The sequence below is a fragment of the Myripristis murdjan genome, chromosome 6 (genome assembly GCF_902150065.1).
Source record: "Myripristis murdjan chromosome 6, fMyrMur1.1, whole genome shotgun sequence".
NCBI classification, from domain to species: Eukaryota; Metazoa; Chordata; class Actinopteri; order Holocentriformes; family Holocentridae; genus Myripristis; species Myripristis murdjan.
In genome coordinates, this window is record NC_043985.1 from 32,373,743 (window position 1) to 32,391,876 (window position 18,134).

An 18,134-nucleotide genomic window follows, 5' to 3' on the forward strand; every position below is an offset into this window, starting at 1 on the left:
GATTTACAGTATATCAGAACTTAAAATATAATATGGGATACCTTACTTCAGCTGACAGGCACTGGGCACGAGTGGTGCTGATGATGTGATTGGTCATTGGTTTGACAGGATTTGTGCATAAACATGGGTCATTCAAAATATGAATCTTTATTCATGTCTGCCCAAGCCCAACCCGCGGACAAAATTTGTTACACTTAAAAAGTAGCCCAATTTGGCGGAAAAATCGCGGACTTGGCAACCCTGGTTATATTGGTGTCGGCTCTCAGTTAAGTTGGACTAGTTCCATGTGTCCTATTGGTCAGGCTCGGTCAGCTGACAGCAGCAAACGGGACATGTGACTGTCAGTTTACATGTCAGGAAGATGCTTCATAACTTTGTGATGCCACCATCATTTTTCTCGCCTGGACGCACGTAAATAATAAGATTTGGTGATGAACTGACACTTTAAGATACGAGTTTAAGTTTAATACGTTTTCCTGTCGAAGCGTCAGCATGTTGGAGGCTGCTGAGCCGCGGGAGACGAGCTCCATCGAGGTGGCGGTGATCCCGGGGAGCGGGCGGTGTGAGGAGGTCGGGGCGGTGCGGAGAGCCGAGCTGGCCCCGGCCGGCTCCCTGCTCTGCGCCCTGGAGCTCCGCGGCGGCCTGCGGCTCTGGGACCCGGCGGACAGCGACGCTCCGCCGGCCACGCTGGACGGCAGATACAGCGAGTGAGTCAGACAGCCGGACCCTGCACTGAAATATCATTTATGGTCAATATGAATATGTGCAATGGGGGGTCAAACTCACTTTACGCTGCTTTTTATTCGCAGCGCAGAGTGGTGCACCCTTTTAGGCTGTCGTACGTTATCTATGTGACCTGCATTTGTACTGCAGTTAATGATTATGTCCAGTTTTGTTTTTCCATTTTTATTTTCATTAATCGATTGATCAAGTCAAAAATAATCAGAATCAGAATCAGAAATACTTTATTGATCCCCGAGGGGAAACTGGGTCAGCTGAAATTGCTCAAATTCTCAAGAGAAGAAAATATTATAAGCATAAGTTAAATAGAAGAAATAGAAAGAGATTAGAAAATAGAAATATAAAAAGAGAGATTTTTTTTCCTACTTATGCATTAATCCTGTTTTTTTATGTGCATTATTTATAAACATGTGCATAAATATTACAAGAATAAATACACAAATATGAAATTGAACATATCTAAAAAGTATGCACAGGGATTTTGCACTGTTGAATTATTGTGAAGTTCCACAGGCATAAATTATTGCACAGTTAAAAAGTTAAATGAACGGTTAAATAGTGTGTAATAACAAAAACGCAGAGCCCAGTGTGACATCTCCAGACTGCTGTATTTATAGTCCAACACCATCCAAAAAATTATAAATGACTGGAACGGTTAATCTGTTTTGAAATTCTAATTCTAATAGTTGTTAATTGATTAGTCAGGTAATTGTTTCATCACTAGTTCAGGTTACATATTTTCCTCAGTGGCACCAGCTGATGTAAGCCAGTGAAGACGGCTTCTTTCAGACAAGGGAAAATTCCTTTTTGGATCAGCAAGGTAAATGTATTTGTGTTGTGTTGCAGCTTTGCGTGGGAGGAGCCGTCAGTCCCGGGTCGAGGCTCCGGCGGCTTCAGGCTGCTGGCCGTGGGATCGCAGGGCGACCTGAAGCTGCTGGAGGTGGAAGCAGAAAGATCAGCGTCCATCTCTCTGCTCTGCGTGTCTGAATGCTCTGCAGAGCGGCTGCTGCAGACGCTCGCACAGCACGACCTCAGTGAGTAAAGTGTGACGGCTGACATCCTAAAACCACAGAAACACAAAAAACATCTCACACACACAGTTTTTAACCAACAGGGTCCGTGTCAAACACATGGAATCCATAGAGTCAGAATTTACCATGTCATTTGACGCGTTGAATTTCTGAAAGTTTTTTTTTGGCATCTTCTGCTTTTTAGGCATTTTGGTTAATTGAGTGTTTCAGATAAAATTGGAAGCATGACCAAAATCTTACAATCTAACAAAATAAGATTTCTTCCCCCACTTTAAATGTTTATTGCAAAGTTCACATGAATTAAACATGTTGTGAGGTTACAAAGCCACAGGGTGACCATGCACTTTAAATTTCCCATGAAGCGACCTCACATGACCTCTAACCCCTGTCAAACAGAGCTTCTTACACAGTGACATCGCAGTAATCCTCTGGAAATTCAACTCATCTGTCAAATTAATTGCTGCCGTATACCTCGGTTTACTTACATAGAAGATAAACAATAATACTGTACTAATAATGATAAAAGCCTGGTGATCAAAAGTAGGTCAGTTTAAAAAGCAAAAATCAGTGCAGCTCAAATTAGAGAAGAGCAGTGTAACACAGAAAACGGTGTGGCGTCTTTGAGTCGACAGGTATTTCCAGCTGTAAAATCAGCACAATGTTTCCTCGGCAGGTGCATCATTTATTCTTTATTCTTTATTTGCGTCCCCGTTCACTTGCAGAAGGTGGTCGCTCATCTACCTGGGGTCCCATGCAAAAACAGCAAATAATTAAAAATCACACTGCACCAATAACACAAAAAAGACAAATCAAGCCAAATGTAAATATCAGGAAATAAGTAAAATAACTCTGCATATAAAGCCTACAGTGAAAACAAACATTTAAATCTCCTGTTCTGCACGTTTTCCCTCTGATCTCTGAGCGGCCTCGACCCGGTGTGTGCCGTAGTGTGCCGTAGTGTGTCGTAGTGTGTCGTTGTGTGCCGTAGTGTGTCGTAGTGTGTTGTTGTCTGTTGTTGTCTGTTGTTGTGTGTTGCTGAGGGGAAGTCGACAAGGGGAAATGAAACGGCGAATGAAAAGCAGGAGCCTTCAGAGCTTCACACATCCCACAAGGCTGATGGGTTTTTCCCAGTCAGGAGCTCGAATCTACTCACACTTCACTGTTTTCATGCTGCAGCTTGAGCCTCACGTTTTAGGCCTAATTTTACTAATCAAAAGCAGCGCTGAATGCTCTACACAGTGATTTTTGACAATGATTAAAAAAAAAAAAAAAACAATGATTACCAATATGGCAGCTGATATAGTGAATTTTGGAGCTGGAATGAAAATAGACCTTTTCTGTGTGAGTTGCTGCACTGATTTTGCACCAATATGACAAAAGTGCTGTTTGCTTTCTTAGAAAAATACCTTTATTAAAGCATATTCAGCGTTATTATAATGAACATTGAGAAAATAAAGAGTCAGAATCAGAAATGTTTTATTTATTTATTCGCTGTGTGTTGCTGAGCCGTGTGTGTGTGTCTCTGCAGGTGTGTGTGAGCCGCTGGCGGTGCGGGTGCTGTCGGTGGCGGCGGGCCGCTGTTGGCTGCTGCTGAACGGCGTCGTGCTGCTGCAGCTGAGCGCCGACGAGCTGCAGCCGCTGTCCTGCTGCAGCGTGCGGCTGCCTGAGCCCAGCACACACACCGACACACACACCGACACACACACCGCCGTCCACCACTGTCTCTGCAGAGGAATCCTGTTCGTCCTCACCGCCTCCGGACTCATCTGTATCCTCTCAGCTGAAGATTATACTGACATTAATACTAATGATAACAATAATAACTGTAATGTTGCAATGGTTGGTGATATTATTTTTAATACCCCATTATTTGCTCTATTTGTGTTTATATTCTAACCTATGAACCTGTTTTTTTACATTACAGTCTAATTTAGCCTGATTTAATATCTAGTATAATCTGATGTAATATCTGTTTATGTTTTTTAATTTAATTTAACATAATCCAAACGGTTAAAAATGTCCAATTGGGTTTAATCTAATCGAATGTAATGTAAAATAAATGGTGTCTATTCTAGTGCCATATAATGTGCAATGCACTGTAATATAGCTAATGTAATCCAAATTATGTTTAATCTATTCCTCATTGTATATTAACTAACTTCATCTCGACTAATCATCTGATATTATCTAATGTAATCTAATCCCAGTAGTCTTTTATGTTTAAACTTTAAATGTTGAATGTATGCCTAATTGTGTTTAATCTAATCTAATCCCAGCAGTGTTTTCCTTAGCGTGACCTCCAGGTTTGTACGACAGTGTGGACGGCAGTCAGCTGGGCAGGGTGGATCTGCCGGCCTACCTGAGCTCCGGGCTCGGGGAGGAGGAGCCGGCCTCCCCTCCCTCCTTCTCCTCCTCCTCCTCCTCCTCCTCCTCCTCCTCCTTCTGCCTCCTGCAGGTTTCGGCTGATCTCAGCACAGCTGTGGCCGTCACCCAGTCCCACAGCGCCGTCGCCATCGACCTCAACCACTACTTCAGGTACCGCAGGAGGACCCGACGGGCTGAGAGGAGGGAGGGGATTCATGTTATTGTTTACTGTAAAGTGAGATTAAATTATGGGATTAGGGATTAGATGAGATTAAAGTGGTTAAAATGAGAGAAGATGAGATGAGTGGTGGAATGTAGGTGGTATAGGATGAGATAAGGTAAGATGCAATGTTGAGACAAGACAGCATGTTGAGATAAGATGATAAAATTGGCAAGGGTGAGATTTTTTTAGATGAGGAAAGATTAAACAAAATCAGCTAAAATGACATAACATAAAGTCAGATTACATAAAGTCTGCCTTTCCCAACATCAGTGAAAGAACGTCTGGTTCTAAAGAGCTCACTGAGTTCCAGGTGCTGCTATAATAGTGATGTAACAGGAAGCCACCGCTGCAACAAGTCAGCTGCTGAAGCTTCTTCCCTCCTAGATATTCCACCATCAGCTGGAAGTGGGATTATTGCAAAGTGGAAGCGTTTAGGAACCACAGCGACTCGGCCACCAGGGGGCGGCACCACGTAAAGCTACAGAGCGGGGTCGCCGAGCGCCGAGGCTCATAGTGCGTAAAAGAGTCCGACGCTCTGCCGCCTCAATAACTGCAGAGCTCCAAACCTCCTCTGGCATCAACATCAGCACAGAAACTGAGCGCCGGGAGCTTCATGGCCACCAATCAGTCTCCTCTATGTGTCGGTCTGATGGACAGTCTGGGTTTGGGGAACGCCAGGAGAACGTTCCCTGCCTCCAGGAGAACGTTCCCTGCCTGAGCGCATTGTGCCGACTGTGCAGTTTGCTGGAGGAGGGGTCACGCTGTGGGCTGGTGTTTCTGGGCTCGGCCTCGGCCCCTCAGCTCCACTGAAGGGAAATCTGAACGCTTCAGCTCACCGGCACATTTTGGACGATTCTCTGCTTCCAGCTCTGTGGGACCAGTTTGGGGAAGGAAGGCCCTTTCCTGTCCCAGCATGACTGAGCCCCAGTGCACAGAGCAGCTCCATAAAGGCGTGGCCGGCTGAGTTTGGGGTGGAAGAAGTTGAGCGGCCCGCACAGAGCCCCGACCTCAACCCCATCCAACACCTTTGGATCAACTAGGACGGAGACTGGGACAAAGGCTCTTCTGGACAAACGGGCAGAAACTCCCACAGACATTCCAACATCTGGTAGAAACTCCCACAGACACTCTAACATCTGGCACAAACTCCCACAGACACTCCAACATCTGGCAGAAACTCCCACAGACACACTCCAACATCTGGCACAAACTCCTACAGACACTCCAACATCTGGCAGAAACTCCCACAGACACACTCCAACATCTGGCAGAAACTCCTACAGACACTCCAACATCTGGCAGAAACTCCCACAGACACACTCTAACATCTGGCACAAACTCCCACAGACAGAAACTCCCACAGACACTCCAACATCTGGCAGAAACTCCCACAGACACTCCAACATCTGGCAGAAACTCCTACAGACACTCCAACATCTGGCAGAAACTCCCACAGACACACTCTAACAGCTGGCAGAAACTCCCACAAACACACTCTAACATCTGGCAGAAACTCCCACAGACACTCCAACATCTGGCACAAACTCCCACAGACACTCCAACATCTGGCACAAACTCCCACAGACACTCCAACATCTGGCACAAACTCCCACAGACACTCCAACATCTGGCACAAACTCCCACAGACAGAAACTCCCACAGACACTCCAACATCTGGCAGAAACTCCCACAGACACTCCAACATCTGGTAGAAACTCCCACAGACACTCCAACATCTGGCAGAAACTCCCACAGACACTCCAACATCTGGCAGAAACTCCTACAGACACTCCAACATCTGGCAGAAACTCCCACAGACACACTCTAACAGCTGGCAGAAACTCCCACAAACACACTCTAACATCTGGCAGAAACTCCCAGAGACACTCCAACATCTGGCAGAAACTCCCACAGACACTCCAACATCTGGCAGAAACTCCCACAGACACTCCAACATCTGGTAGAAACTCCCACAGACAGAAACTCCCACAGACACTCCAACATCTGGCAGAAACTCCCACAGACACTCCAACATCTGGTAGAAACTCCCACAGACACTCCAACATCTGGCAGAAACTCCCACAGACACACTCCAACATCTGGCAGAAACTCCCACAGACACTCCAACATCTGGCAGAAACTCCCACAGACACACTCCAACATCTGGCAGAAAGCCTCCCAGAAGAGTGGAAGCTGCTCTGCTGCAAAGGACCAACTCCAGATTAATGCCTCTGGGTTCAGGATGGAGCTCAGAGAAGCTCCTGCAGGTCTGATGTGGAGGTCCAGTCCAGTTTCTACACTGAAGGGAAAACAGCTGCAGACCTGTCCTGTGTTCCTGTTTGTCTCAGTCTGACTTCTCCTGGCAGAAAACTTCATTATCTCCATCATCTCTTTCATTAAGCCCGCAGACAGGAGCCGCCTCGGCCGGTCAGACTCGGTTATGAAGATGCACCAGACAAGCTGTCTCCATGGTTACAGCCTGATATTTAGTTTTCTTCATCTTCCCTGAAATCAATTGCAGCCGCTGAGATGAAGAGAGCAGCCTCCATCGACGTCCTCACAGCTGCCTCCTGGTTTCCCATCAGCCCTCGTCAGGTTTTATTTGGCCTTTATCTGATCGGGCGGCTCAGCTGAGGAGAGAAAGAGTTGTTTACAGCAGCAGGCGGGGGAACGGCAAGAACAACAATCATGCCAGTAAATTTTATACTGACAGAAACATGACAGCGAGGAAAAATCCACACAACACAGAGAGAAATGCAGAGCTGCACAAACATTTGAAGATTTTATTCAATGAGCCGCCTGCTGATGAGAGTTTTGGTTTGGATTTCGTATTAAACTGCACGCCGATTCTTTTACTTATACTTTTCTTCTGTAATTTTAATACAGCTGTGGTGCTTTTGCCAATAATTCTAGTTTTGTCCCATATCTGTCGCTATTTCAGACTTAAGTTAATTACCTCTAAAGCACCTGGACTAGTCTTAGTTTTGTTTTAGATAACAGGAAACAATGACATTCTGTGATTGGTGTAATTTCTCATGATTTAAGCTCCATGAGCATTTTTAATATTTTGTGTGAAGCACTTTGAGCTGCATTTTATGTATGAAAGATACTAAATATATAAAATGTGATATTATTATGTAGTGAAATTAAATTATTCTTCCTTCAGCTTAGGACGCCTCAGTTTTTGAGCAGTTCAGCTTTTTTCTTTGGAGATCTGAAAACAAACAAACAAACAAACAAACAAACAAACCTGGCATTCGAGTGACAAATAAACCACATAATAAATTCGACAGGCAGACACACACATTGTAAAACATACAGTTGTATAAAGGTAGAAGATGTGAGATATCATTGCTTTAAAAATAATAAAACAGTCAGGATTCAAAGTGCCTTGCGGTCTGTTGAGTTTGAATTTGGATGATTTTATGAGAGCCTGACCCGACAACCTCATTTTGAAAACTCATTTTGAAAGTTTGACCGTGACCTCGGTCCTGGTTCTCAGAGCGGATGCTGCTCAAACTGATGACTCTGTGTTTTTTTTTTTTTTTTCCCGCTGCAGAACGTTTCCGGACCACCTGCCGGGCGCCGGGCCGGCCGCTCGCCCCGCCCTGCGGCCGCAGCAGCCCTGCGACCAGGACGGCCTGTCCAGCTCGTCCTGCAGCCTCGCCGGCCTGGGACTCAGCTTCAGCCCCGACCGGTGAGCCACTGACCGCACCGCCTCCAGAGAGATAATAATCACAAATATAATCACAACATATGGTTATCATTATTATTATTATTATTATTATTACCACACACAGACAGATGTTAGATAGACATTAGACAGACGGACAGACGACTGATCAGGTAAAGCAAAATAATAAGATAACAACCAAAATATAAAGTTTGACCATGCAGAATTATGTTTATTTCTGAGGTTTTTTTTTGTTTGTTTTTTTGGAAATTATGATGAGCCCCACGTCTTATTTGTGATTATTTCAGCAGAATTAAATGCAGCTGATGATGACGATTCATTTTTCTTTTTTTCTTTTTTTTTTTAACATTTTGTGTTCATTGAACGTTGATGTGTCGTTCCTCAGTGATCTTGCTTTTAACCATCTGGGTTTGACCTGATACACTATTTATTTATTTATTTTTTTTTTTTTAATGTTATTTCTCCTTTGTCATTGCCAGTGATGTAGCTGAGATGTGTATCTCCATCAGTATAAATGTGGTATGAGATATCACCAGTAGGGCTGCAAGTAAAGATTATTTTCATAGCTGATGAGTTTATTGTTTGTTTGTTTTTTGGGAAGCAGCAAAGTGATGTCTTCAGACTGTTTCCTTTTTCTGACCAGCAGCCAAGAAAGTATGAATGCAACTGATGTGATCAGAGAAAAGGAAATCTTAGTGGTCTTAGTCAAGTCCAGCTACGCAAATGTTTGGGGTTTTTACTTGATAAATAACAAAATAATTATTAACACTAGCATGTATTAAGATTCTGTTGACCGACCAAATGATGAACCCGATAATATTTTCAGCTCCAGACTGATTCACGTCTTCCTCAGAGTTACTGAGGCTTGTTCTCCTGCTCAGGTTTCTGTGTCTCCTATCGGTTCTCCTTCACTCTGACCTCCAGCTTCCTCTCCACCTTCACCTCCAGGTCCTGGGAAGCTCGGCTGGCCTCCATGTACAACAAAGCCCAGCAGGCTGCTCCTCCTCCCCCTTCGCCTCCCTCCTCCTCCTCCTCCTCCTGGTTCTCCCTCCTCCCTCGTCTGGAGTCCCACCAGGCTCCCTCCTGGGCCCTCCTGTCCCGCAGCAGGGCGCCTCTGGGCGGGGCGACCGCTACGTTCTCTGTCCCCGAGGCGTCCGTCCCGTCCCAGCTCACCGTCACCGAGTTCTCCTCCCTGCTGACCTTCGTCTCCCCCGGCAACAGCCAGACCACAGTGGCCTTGTGGGATTTTGAGTCCCGGAGCGTGAGCTACCACCGGGCGGAGGGCGAGGCGGCGCCGGTCCAGCGCTGCGGAGAGCGACAGCACAGGCTGCTGCTGAAGGGTCAGTCACACACGGCAGATTTAATGAACTCCAACTAACCATGCTCAGTTTTTACATACACCGCTTTTATTGTGAAGGAGGAGCAGAGGAGAAAAACATGTGGAGCAAATTCACCAACAGGCAGAAATATGTGTTGTTCCCATGGCTTTAATAAGCCTTGAAGGTTTGTGGATCTGTGAGGAACAAATTCAGGCCTTAAAAGATTTTGAAAATAGATAGATGTCATAGAAAGGACTTGATTTTACATTTAAATATTTTACCCAAATTTATAAGTATGCCTCTGGTTTACAATTTTTTCTCCTCTTCATATCCTGAGGAAAACCTGATGATGGAGGTTTATGTTGTAACCCGAAATATGCAGATTTTCACTCCTTGAATTTCAAAGTCATTGAACTTGTAGTCCAAATGAGTGTGGGAGGTTTTTTTCACAACGTGTTTATGTACAGTAAGAAAATCTGAGCTGGAACAAACATCCAGACAGACGAGTACAGCAGGTTCAAAAAGGTCCCGGACGTTTTTAATAAAACATGATGGCATTTGTTTGGGACTTTTTTTTTTAATGCCACATCAGGAAACAGTCAGTATTAACTTACCTACCCATCAGCATGAACCAGGAAGTGTGTGTGTGTGTGTGTGTGTGTGTGTATGTGTGTAAGACGTCAGAGACTTAGACTGTTTAGACAAGGCAGCTTCATTTATGTTGCACATTTTCTGCACAGCAGTTTGTACAACGTGCTTTACATGAAAGGACAAACTACATTCAGTCGTTTATAGAAAAACTATAACAAGACTTTGAACCTAAAGCAAAAATAAATAGATATAAATACAGAACGACTAGAGGACACAACAAGATTATATTCAGGGTTCCCACGCGTCCTGGAAAACCTGTAAATGTATAGGTTGGTTTTCTAATCTGTAAAAATATGGAGGCAAAACAAGTTCAGCTGAGATTACATATTCAGATTTCACAAGTTTTAGGCAGGTTTTTGGCCACTTTGAATGATTCTGACGTGACCTGTGAGCAACAGCTGACATGGAATCAAGTCGTTGAAAATTCTTGATAAAACTCTTAATAAAACAGTGGGAACTTTGATTATTAATAATCAGCACAGAAACACTGAACACCTGAACAGCAGCAAAAAGTCACAGACAGAGACTGATGCAGCGAAATGCAGGAGATTAAGAGAAAAAAACACTGATGGTTTTCCTGTCTGTCTGCCTCTCTGTCTGCCTGTCTGTCTGCCTCTCTGCCTGTCTGCCTCTCTGCCTGCCTGTCTCTCTGTCTGTCTCTCTGCCTGTCTGTCTCTCTGCCTGTCTGTCTCTCTGCCTGTCTGTCTCTCTGCCTCTCTGTCTGCCTGCCTGTCTCTCTGTCTGCCTGTCTCTCTGTCTGTCTGTCTGTCTGTCTCTCTGCCTGTCTGTCTGTCTGCCTGTCTGTCTGCAGAGGCCGGTCTGTTCCAGGTCCTGTTCTCAGTCTCCCAGCAGGACCTGCTCAGCCGGCTCATGTTGTTTGGCAGCGCTGCGACGGTGGACGCCGTCTGCCACCTGAACAGCTGGGGGCGCTGTTCCATCCCCATCCACGCCCTGCAGGTAGGACCCCACAGCTCCTTCTGACCCACCTGAAGCCCAGCAGCTGATGTCCAGCCTGTTATTTCAAACCTTGAATGCATTGAAAACGTATTTATTTTTCCCTCGGCCTGTAGCAGAAAAGGCTTTATTATATTTGATTTATTGTTTTTCTTTGGACCTAATTTGTTGAAACTAAAATCAGAACAAACTGATACTAGGACGCACATTTATCCCAAAACCCATCAAATATTTTAGGAAATCAAATGAAGCTGTCAAAAAGTAGTTGCACTGTCAATGCATATCTATCTATTTATCAATCTATAATGTTATTATCATGCAGACATGACCTCCTGACCTCTGCCTGTAAACAGAGTCTCAGCCAGCTCTCTGTGTGTTTCAGGCCGGGCTGAAGAACCGGCAGCTGGACACGGTGGATTTCTACCTGAAGAGCAAAGCGAACGTCCTGGACCCGGCCGGCGGGGGGCCCGGGGCCTCCACACACAGCCTGACACACAGTACGCTCTGCTGACCACAGCTCGGCCGCCAGGGCTTCAGTGTTTTCCTCACAAAGAGTCAGACAGCCAGACGCAAACTGACAAACTGAGGCAGGGAGCACAGCCAGTCACTGACATGGCACATATTATAGATAGATAGATAGATAGATAGATACTTTATTCATCCCGCAGGAAATTCGCAGTTTTTCAGCAGTATCCACAGATTACAGATTAAGTAAATAAAAAATAAAAAATAAAGAATAAGATCTAAGTACAACAGAATAAGATCTAAGTACAACCAAGTGTGCAAAAAATAAAACGTGTGCATGGGTGTATAAAATGTGCATAGATGCAGGTCAATGTGCAAATTTAGAAGAAATATACAGTATACACAGATGATAAATAGCAGTAAGCAATATAAACACTATAAACAAGGATTATAAAAAAATAGAAATATGAACAATTTAAACAGAAGTATGAACAATTTAAACAGCAGGAATATAGATTTAAGTTTGTCTCCTTTCTAAATAAACACCCTGTGCAGAATACGAGCAAACCTAGAGACCATCCAAGGCATACTGTTCCGTTGAAAAAATATTTAAAAAGCCAATATTATTACATATTATTATTACATTTTTATTATTATTATATTATTACATTGCTAAGTTGCTGATCAACACGTTTCACCTCCAAGAGCCTTCATCAGGGTGCAGAGGGGCAGGACTTTACAGTCTGGTTTTGATTCTCAAATAAACATAAGAAACATAAAAAAAAAAAACAAAAAAAAAAAACATATATCAATACTGAGAATAAACCAAAAAAAAAAAAATGAACACCAATACAAACAATAGTGTAACTTAAATTAAAATTGCAGTTGCTTAGAATAATAAATATTGACTGCTAAATATTCAAAATACACGTCACCAAGGAAAGGAAAGAAATGAACAGAAACAGATACAGTTAAGGGATTATCAGCACAGTCAGCAGCAGGTTTTGAAGTGTCGCTGCTTCAATCGCTGTCAGCAAAGACGAGCGGCAGCTTTAAAAAGAAATCTGAAACGGTCTGGATTAACCGCATAATTTCTGCATCTCACCGCAGGAAAGCTCACAGCTCAGTCGGAGACGTGATGAAGTGAAGTTTTGTTTTCCTTCACGGCTGCAGGCGTTACATGAGCGTGTGCAGTGACGTGGACACTGAAAGTAGTTCCCTTTAAACTTAAAGCTACATTAATCAGTATTACATGCACTTGTCTGCGATGGACTGGCGACCTGTCCAGGGTGTTTCACTGCCTTCCGCCCTATGAGCGCTGGGATTGGCTCCAGCAACCCCCCGCGACCCTTGTGAGGATAAGCGGTTTAGAAAATGAATGAATGAATGAACATGCACTTGTTTTACAATAAAATGACCCCTTACAGCATAGGTCGGCAATTAGCGGCCCCCGGGTCACATGTGGCCCGCAAGCAAACACATCTGGCCCGTGAGATTGTTTGAACTAGAGAATGAAAATAAAAAAAATAAATTATACTTTTTAAAAATCAGACTGACAGTCTCAAAAAAGCTCTTTATTTGGAAACTTCATTTTTCAGAACAGAAACATTTCAATCGATCTAAATTCTTATTTGTTATATCTGGATACGAGGGTGAATGAGCGCATCAGCGAGGTGCAGCGTGGACGCTTAACATGCAAAAACAAATGATGTCAGCGGACAGCGCCTGGTGCTGAAATTCCAATATTATAATATAATATAATAATTATAATATAATATAATTTGGTTGTGGCCCGCCATGTAATGGCTTGGAAAAAATCTGACCCGAGGCCAAACTTAATTGCCGACCCCTGCCTTACAGTGTGAGAGTCGTCACTGTGGCTCTAATTTCCACCACACAGTTTACAGCCTGTTCTTATTTCCTGGTTTGATCTTTATAATAAGCTCCGCCTCTTCCTCCTCTTCCTCCTCTTCATCCCGACGCCTCTTCAACTTCTTTCAAAGCGTCTCTGAAACGTCAGATCAGTGGCGCGTCTGCAGCAAAAGTTCATTCAAAGCAGCTTCACCTTGTAGCTGAGAGCCTGCAGCTTCACCTCATGTTCAGACTGCAGCTCAGAGACAAAATAATCCCAGTTAATCCAGCAGGAGCGTTGTGAGCGAGGCATGCATCCCTCATTTACATAAAAAAAAAACAACACATTTTTTCACCTTAACTTTCAGTTTGGTACAACAACAACAAGCAGCCTGCTGTGAACCTGGAGGCAGGACTGAGTGAGTGTTTACAGTTTGAGCTGTCAGCGCCCTCTAGTGGTCAGAAATCAGTGGCAGCAGCTTGAGGTCAGCTGAGTAAAAACGTCATGTTAGGTAAACCTGCGTACATTAAAGATGATGTTTGAGCTGTTTTTCATGCATGTTGAGAAAAATGGTGGTCTGTTCCTTTAACTAAAATGACTCTGCTGTTCTCCTTTAAGCAGCAACACATAGAAACCCTGTGTTTACGTGCACGTGTGTTTACATGCACGTGTGTTGACATGCACGTGTGTTTACATGCACATGTGTTTACATGCACATGTGTTTACATGCACATGATGGAAAGTGTCTTGGCATTCAGCTCTGTAACAGCAGCAGGTGTGTGGATTGGCTCTAGGTGTCCATGAGGCTGTCCACAGTGTTAACAGGTGTGTGTGTGTGTGTGTGTGTGTGTGTGTGTGTGTGTGTGTGTGTGTGTGTGTGTGTGTGTGTGTGTGTCGCGTGCAGGTATCCAGGAGCTGTGTCCGGCGTTGGATCTGCTGTGCTCGGCCGTCAGAGACTCAAACAGCGAAGCTCAGAGTCGACAGTTCTCCGAGCAGCTGCTGCACATCACCATGAGCTTCATCCACACACAGCTGCGCTCCCTGCTGTCACACACACACTGTGAGCCCGCACGCACACACACACACACACACACACACACACACACACACACACACACACACACACCGAATTCACTCATGTTACACACATCAGCAACGTGTCTCTGTGCCACATATTTCACATCTCTCATTGATTCTCTATTAATATTTTTCTTTTTAATGACTTTTTTGAAAGCAGAGTTACAAAGTGCTTCACAATTAAGAGCAATAAAAGTCAAAAGACGGTCTTCCTGACCGAAACATCAGCTGCTTTTATGTTCTCAGGTCAGAAAGGCAGATGGAGTCGCCTAGTGCAGAACAAATTTAATCCACAAACTGAAGTTTGGAGGGAACGTCTCCTTCCATCCCTCTGAAGTGTTCTCAAGTGTGTGTGTGTGTGTGTGTGTGTGTGTGTGTGTGTCAGGTGAGGATGTGGGCGTGCGGAGCTGCGTGGACGTTCTGGACCGGTACGTCACTGAGCTCCGAGGCTACATGAAGAGGTTCCCCTGGCCAGCAGGGGGCGACGGCACCAGCACACACACAGCAGCAGCTCCGCAGGAGGAGTGGGAGCTCCTGCCTGCAGAGGTGACAGCAGCACAGCCACAGATTTACACACACACACACACACACACACACACACACACACACACACACACACACACACATTGAGGCAATATTGTAATTTGGAAAATGGTCTGAGGTGAATTCCCTCAAACTTGGAGAATAATTTGTTGTCGTGGACAGAAGTGAAACGCAGGAACTTTACTGGATTTTCATTAGTTTCATAATTCTGAAGTAAAATTCTGCAGTAAAATTGCTTTTTGTTACAAAGTGTGTTGGATGTTCTCATATTTCAGTTTTCATGTTTCAGTTCAGGAAAAAGTCTTGACTTGGTGTTTACTTTGAGATTTTCAGGATAAAAATCCATAATCCAATGTTGTCCTGTAGTGATGGCACATCCTTGGAAAAACTGCTAATGTCGCTCATTAAATGCGTGTGTGTGTGTGTGTGTGTGTGTGTGTGTCGCAGGAAGTTGTCCGTCAGGCCATCCTGACCAATCAGATTCCCCGGGCCCAGGCCTTCCTGCGGGGGCGGAGCCTGCCGGAGCGGCGGCTGTGGGACGTGAGGGCCGAGGGGCTGCGTCAGGTGTTCTCCTGCCTGCAGCGCCGAGACCTGCCCACGGCGTCCCGGCTGCTCGCCAACATGGTGAGTCAGAGTGTGAAGAGCCACCTGCTTTTATATCTGTTCAAACACAACAGAGCTGCAAGCAGTGATTATTGCCATTGCTGATTATTATTAGTATTTAATTTTTTTGGATTAAATGATTCATGTTTTAGTCTCTGTGAAACATAAGGACAGAGTCAGATGAAAAGCTGATCAGAGCCTCAATTTGACGAGCAGCTTAAAAAAAAATAATTTTTTTAAAGATGTGAACAGAGGAAAAGAGGACACTTTTAGCATCTTGGTGATCTCAGTGAAACTGGATTCAGCAAATATCTGGCATTTTTCCTTTACAATGACAAAAAACAGTCATTGATTATAATCAGAATTATAACTGATTAATGTTCTGCCCATTGACTCATCAGTTAATTAACTAATTCTTTAAGGAAGACTGTCAGTTGTCTGTTGGGTCAAATTAGTACCTACAGACTGAAGTCGAGTCAGAAATGAAATGCGTTGTGGTTCAGGTGTGGTTACAGTAACACTGTCCCTGCACAGGGTTTATGAGTGGCTCATAATTAGATCATTAATTAGGGTGTCAACATTTTGTAAATCATTAATAAACAATTATGAACAAGTTACAGCACAGTTTTCATACATCAGTGCAGGCTCGCTATTTGGCTGCAGTGCATCCATTCTGTTAAATCTTACATCTTACTATTGGTTTAGCTTACTTTACTTGATCTTGCCTAATAGTGAACCTGCATGGATGTATGAAAACTCAGTTATAACTTGTGTGTAATTGTTATTAATGATTTATAAATTCATGATGATTTATCGTCATTCATAAAGCCTCTGTAAGGGCAGTCTTATTGTAAAGAGGTGCTGAAAGTTTATACAGCGTAAGAATAAAATTAAAGTTAAAGGTCAAAGGTAGACTATGCAAAATTACCCAGGATTGAATTGAGGATTTGTGTTATCATAAATCAGTGCAAAATAAATGACAAAACATATAATTTAATATTTGGCTTCAGTGGTTTCCTGCATGTTTCTCCTCTGAGTCTGAGAGACTTAAATCAGCCCTGGTAGTTTTGGCGTACTGCACCTTTAAGAAAATGCCAGTGATGATAAATAATTTTTAAAGTGCATTCTGAGCATTGAGGACGTTGTTGGCAGCAGACGGGCAGTGTGTGACGCGCGCGTGTGTGTGTGTGTGTGTGTGTGTGTGTGTGTGTGTGTGACGGCTGGACTGTGTGTTTGCAGGGTTTCAGTGTGAAGAAGCAGCTGCACAGTATCTGCCTGTACACCGACGACAAGGAGCTCAGGGAGTTTGTGGTGAGCCCGGCGCCTAACACACACACACACACACACACACACACACACACACACACACACACACACACACACACACACACACACACACACACACACACACGCCAGACGGAGTGTGACACTGTTATTATCTTTATTTCACCAGGATAGAGATTGAGCGTAAAAGATTGTGATTAAAAACTGAGATAAAATTGTAAGGTTTCTTCTCCACACTTTCTTTTAGGGTGCACTTATCAAGCAATAATTAGTTGTGTATTTATGTGAGTATTAGTAATTGATTAGTTCTGTATTTTTCATTATTAACAACTTATAGGCTCCTCATTTTGTGTGCCTTGTTCTACTCGTCATAAACAATTATTTAGGACTTTTTCTCATGAAGCTCATAATTAATGCTGACTAATGGTTAGTAAGTAGGTAGTTACACCTCAATTAAATCCTTTTATATCATTATCTCAGTGTTGGACTAATAAAGAACTAATTACACAAGAATAATTAACTCTAACTAATAATCTCTAAGATTGAACTCTATAAACTTCAAATAAGTGCCTACAGAATATTGAGACTCCTAAACTCTTAATACTTAGTGCATCGAACAAGGCATGAAATGGAGAGCTAATAAGCAGTAAATAATGACTAATACAGAGCTAATAAATTCCTCACACTAATTAACACCTAGTTAATGTCTGAAAAGTGCTAAAAAAGTGTTAGCAGCAAATCTGCATCATATTAAAACTGGTGTGTGTGAAATGATTTCATTTTATAAGCACCATATGAGCTCTATTATGTGCACACAGATATCGAAAAATGACATAACATCATATCTGTAGTCTATAACCAATACACATCATTAAAAAAACACAATATGTAGCCTTTATAATGCAATGAACAGCCTGCAGATACACACAACACACAAACTGTGCATGAAAAATATCTGTACAGACTCAGAAAGGAAAGTTACAGGATGCAAACACCAGTGACTGAATGACGTTCATAAAGCAGAACATAACTAACCCAATAAAAACTAAAGGGGAAGTCTTGTTTTTACACTTGTGATATCACTATTTAACCCTTTAGCACATCGAGTGTGTGAAGTAAAAATCCAGCAGACGCCTCTTTCGCTCAGCAGGTTCATCATATTATCACCTCTTTCTGGGGCTTTTATTTTTTATGAAAATCTCGAATGAGTCTTGGCCGAGAGCAGCAGCACATAAAGTTTCAAACAAAAACAATTTAGACAAAGAATTTCAAATAAGCAAACACACAAATTGCACAATTCTAAAAAACACACCAGTATTGAATATTGAATAAC

The 18,134-nt window shown here is 43.4% G+C and overlaps 1 protein-coding gene across 2 annotated transcripts in view; it reads left to right on the forward strand.

Moving 5' to 3' along the window:
* Window positions 1-313: 313 nt before the first annotated feature.
* spg11 (SPG11 vesicle trafficking associated, spatacsin) overlaps window positions 314-18,134 on the forward strand; it is a 44,067-nt gene continuing 26,246 nt past the window's right edge. For both annotated transcript variants that reach the window (XM_030053205.1, XM_030053206.1), the window contains exons 1-12: window positions 314-707; window positions 1,588-1,775; window positions 3,301-3,540; window positions 4,076-4,307; window positions 7,919-8,056; window positions 9,002-9,393; window positions 10,835-10,980; window positions 11,360-11,474; window positions 14,199-14,354; window positions 14,757-14,917; window positions 15,362-15,538; window positions 16,757-16,828. In XM_030053205.1, the coding sequence (XP_029909065.1) occupies window positions 493-707; window positions 1,588-1,775; window positions 3,301-3,540; window positions 4,076-4,307; window positions 7,919-8,056; window positions 9,002-9,393; window positions 10,835-10,980; window positions 11,360-11,474; window positions 14,199-14,354; window positions 14,757-14,917; window positions 15,362-15,538; window positions 16,757-16,828 (2,232 nt within the window). In that variant the 5' untranslated portion in view covers window positions 314-492. The remainder of the gene's footprint in view (window positions 708-1,587; window positions 1,776-3,300; window positions 3,541-4,075; window positions 4,308-7,918; window positions 8,057-9,001; window positions 9,394-10,834; window positions 10,981-11,359; window positions 11,475-14,198; window positions 14,355-14,756; window positions 14,918-15,361; window positions 15,539-16,756; window positions 16,829-18,134) is intronic.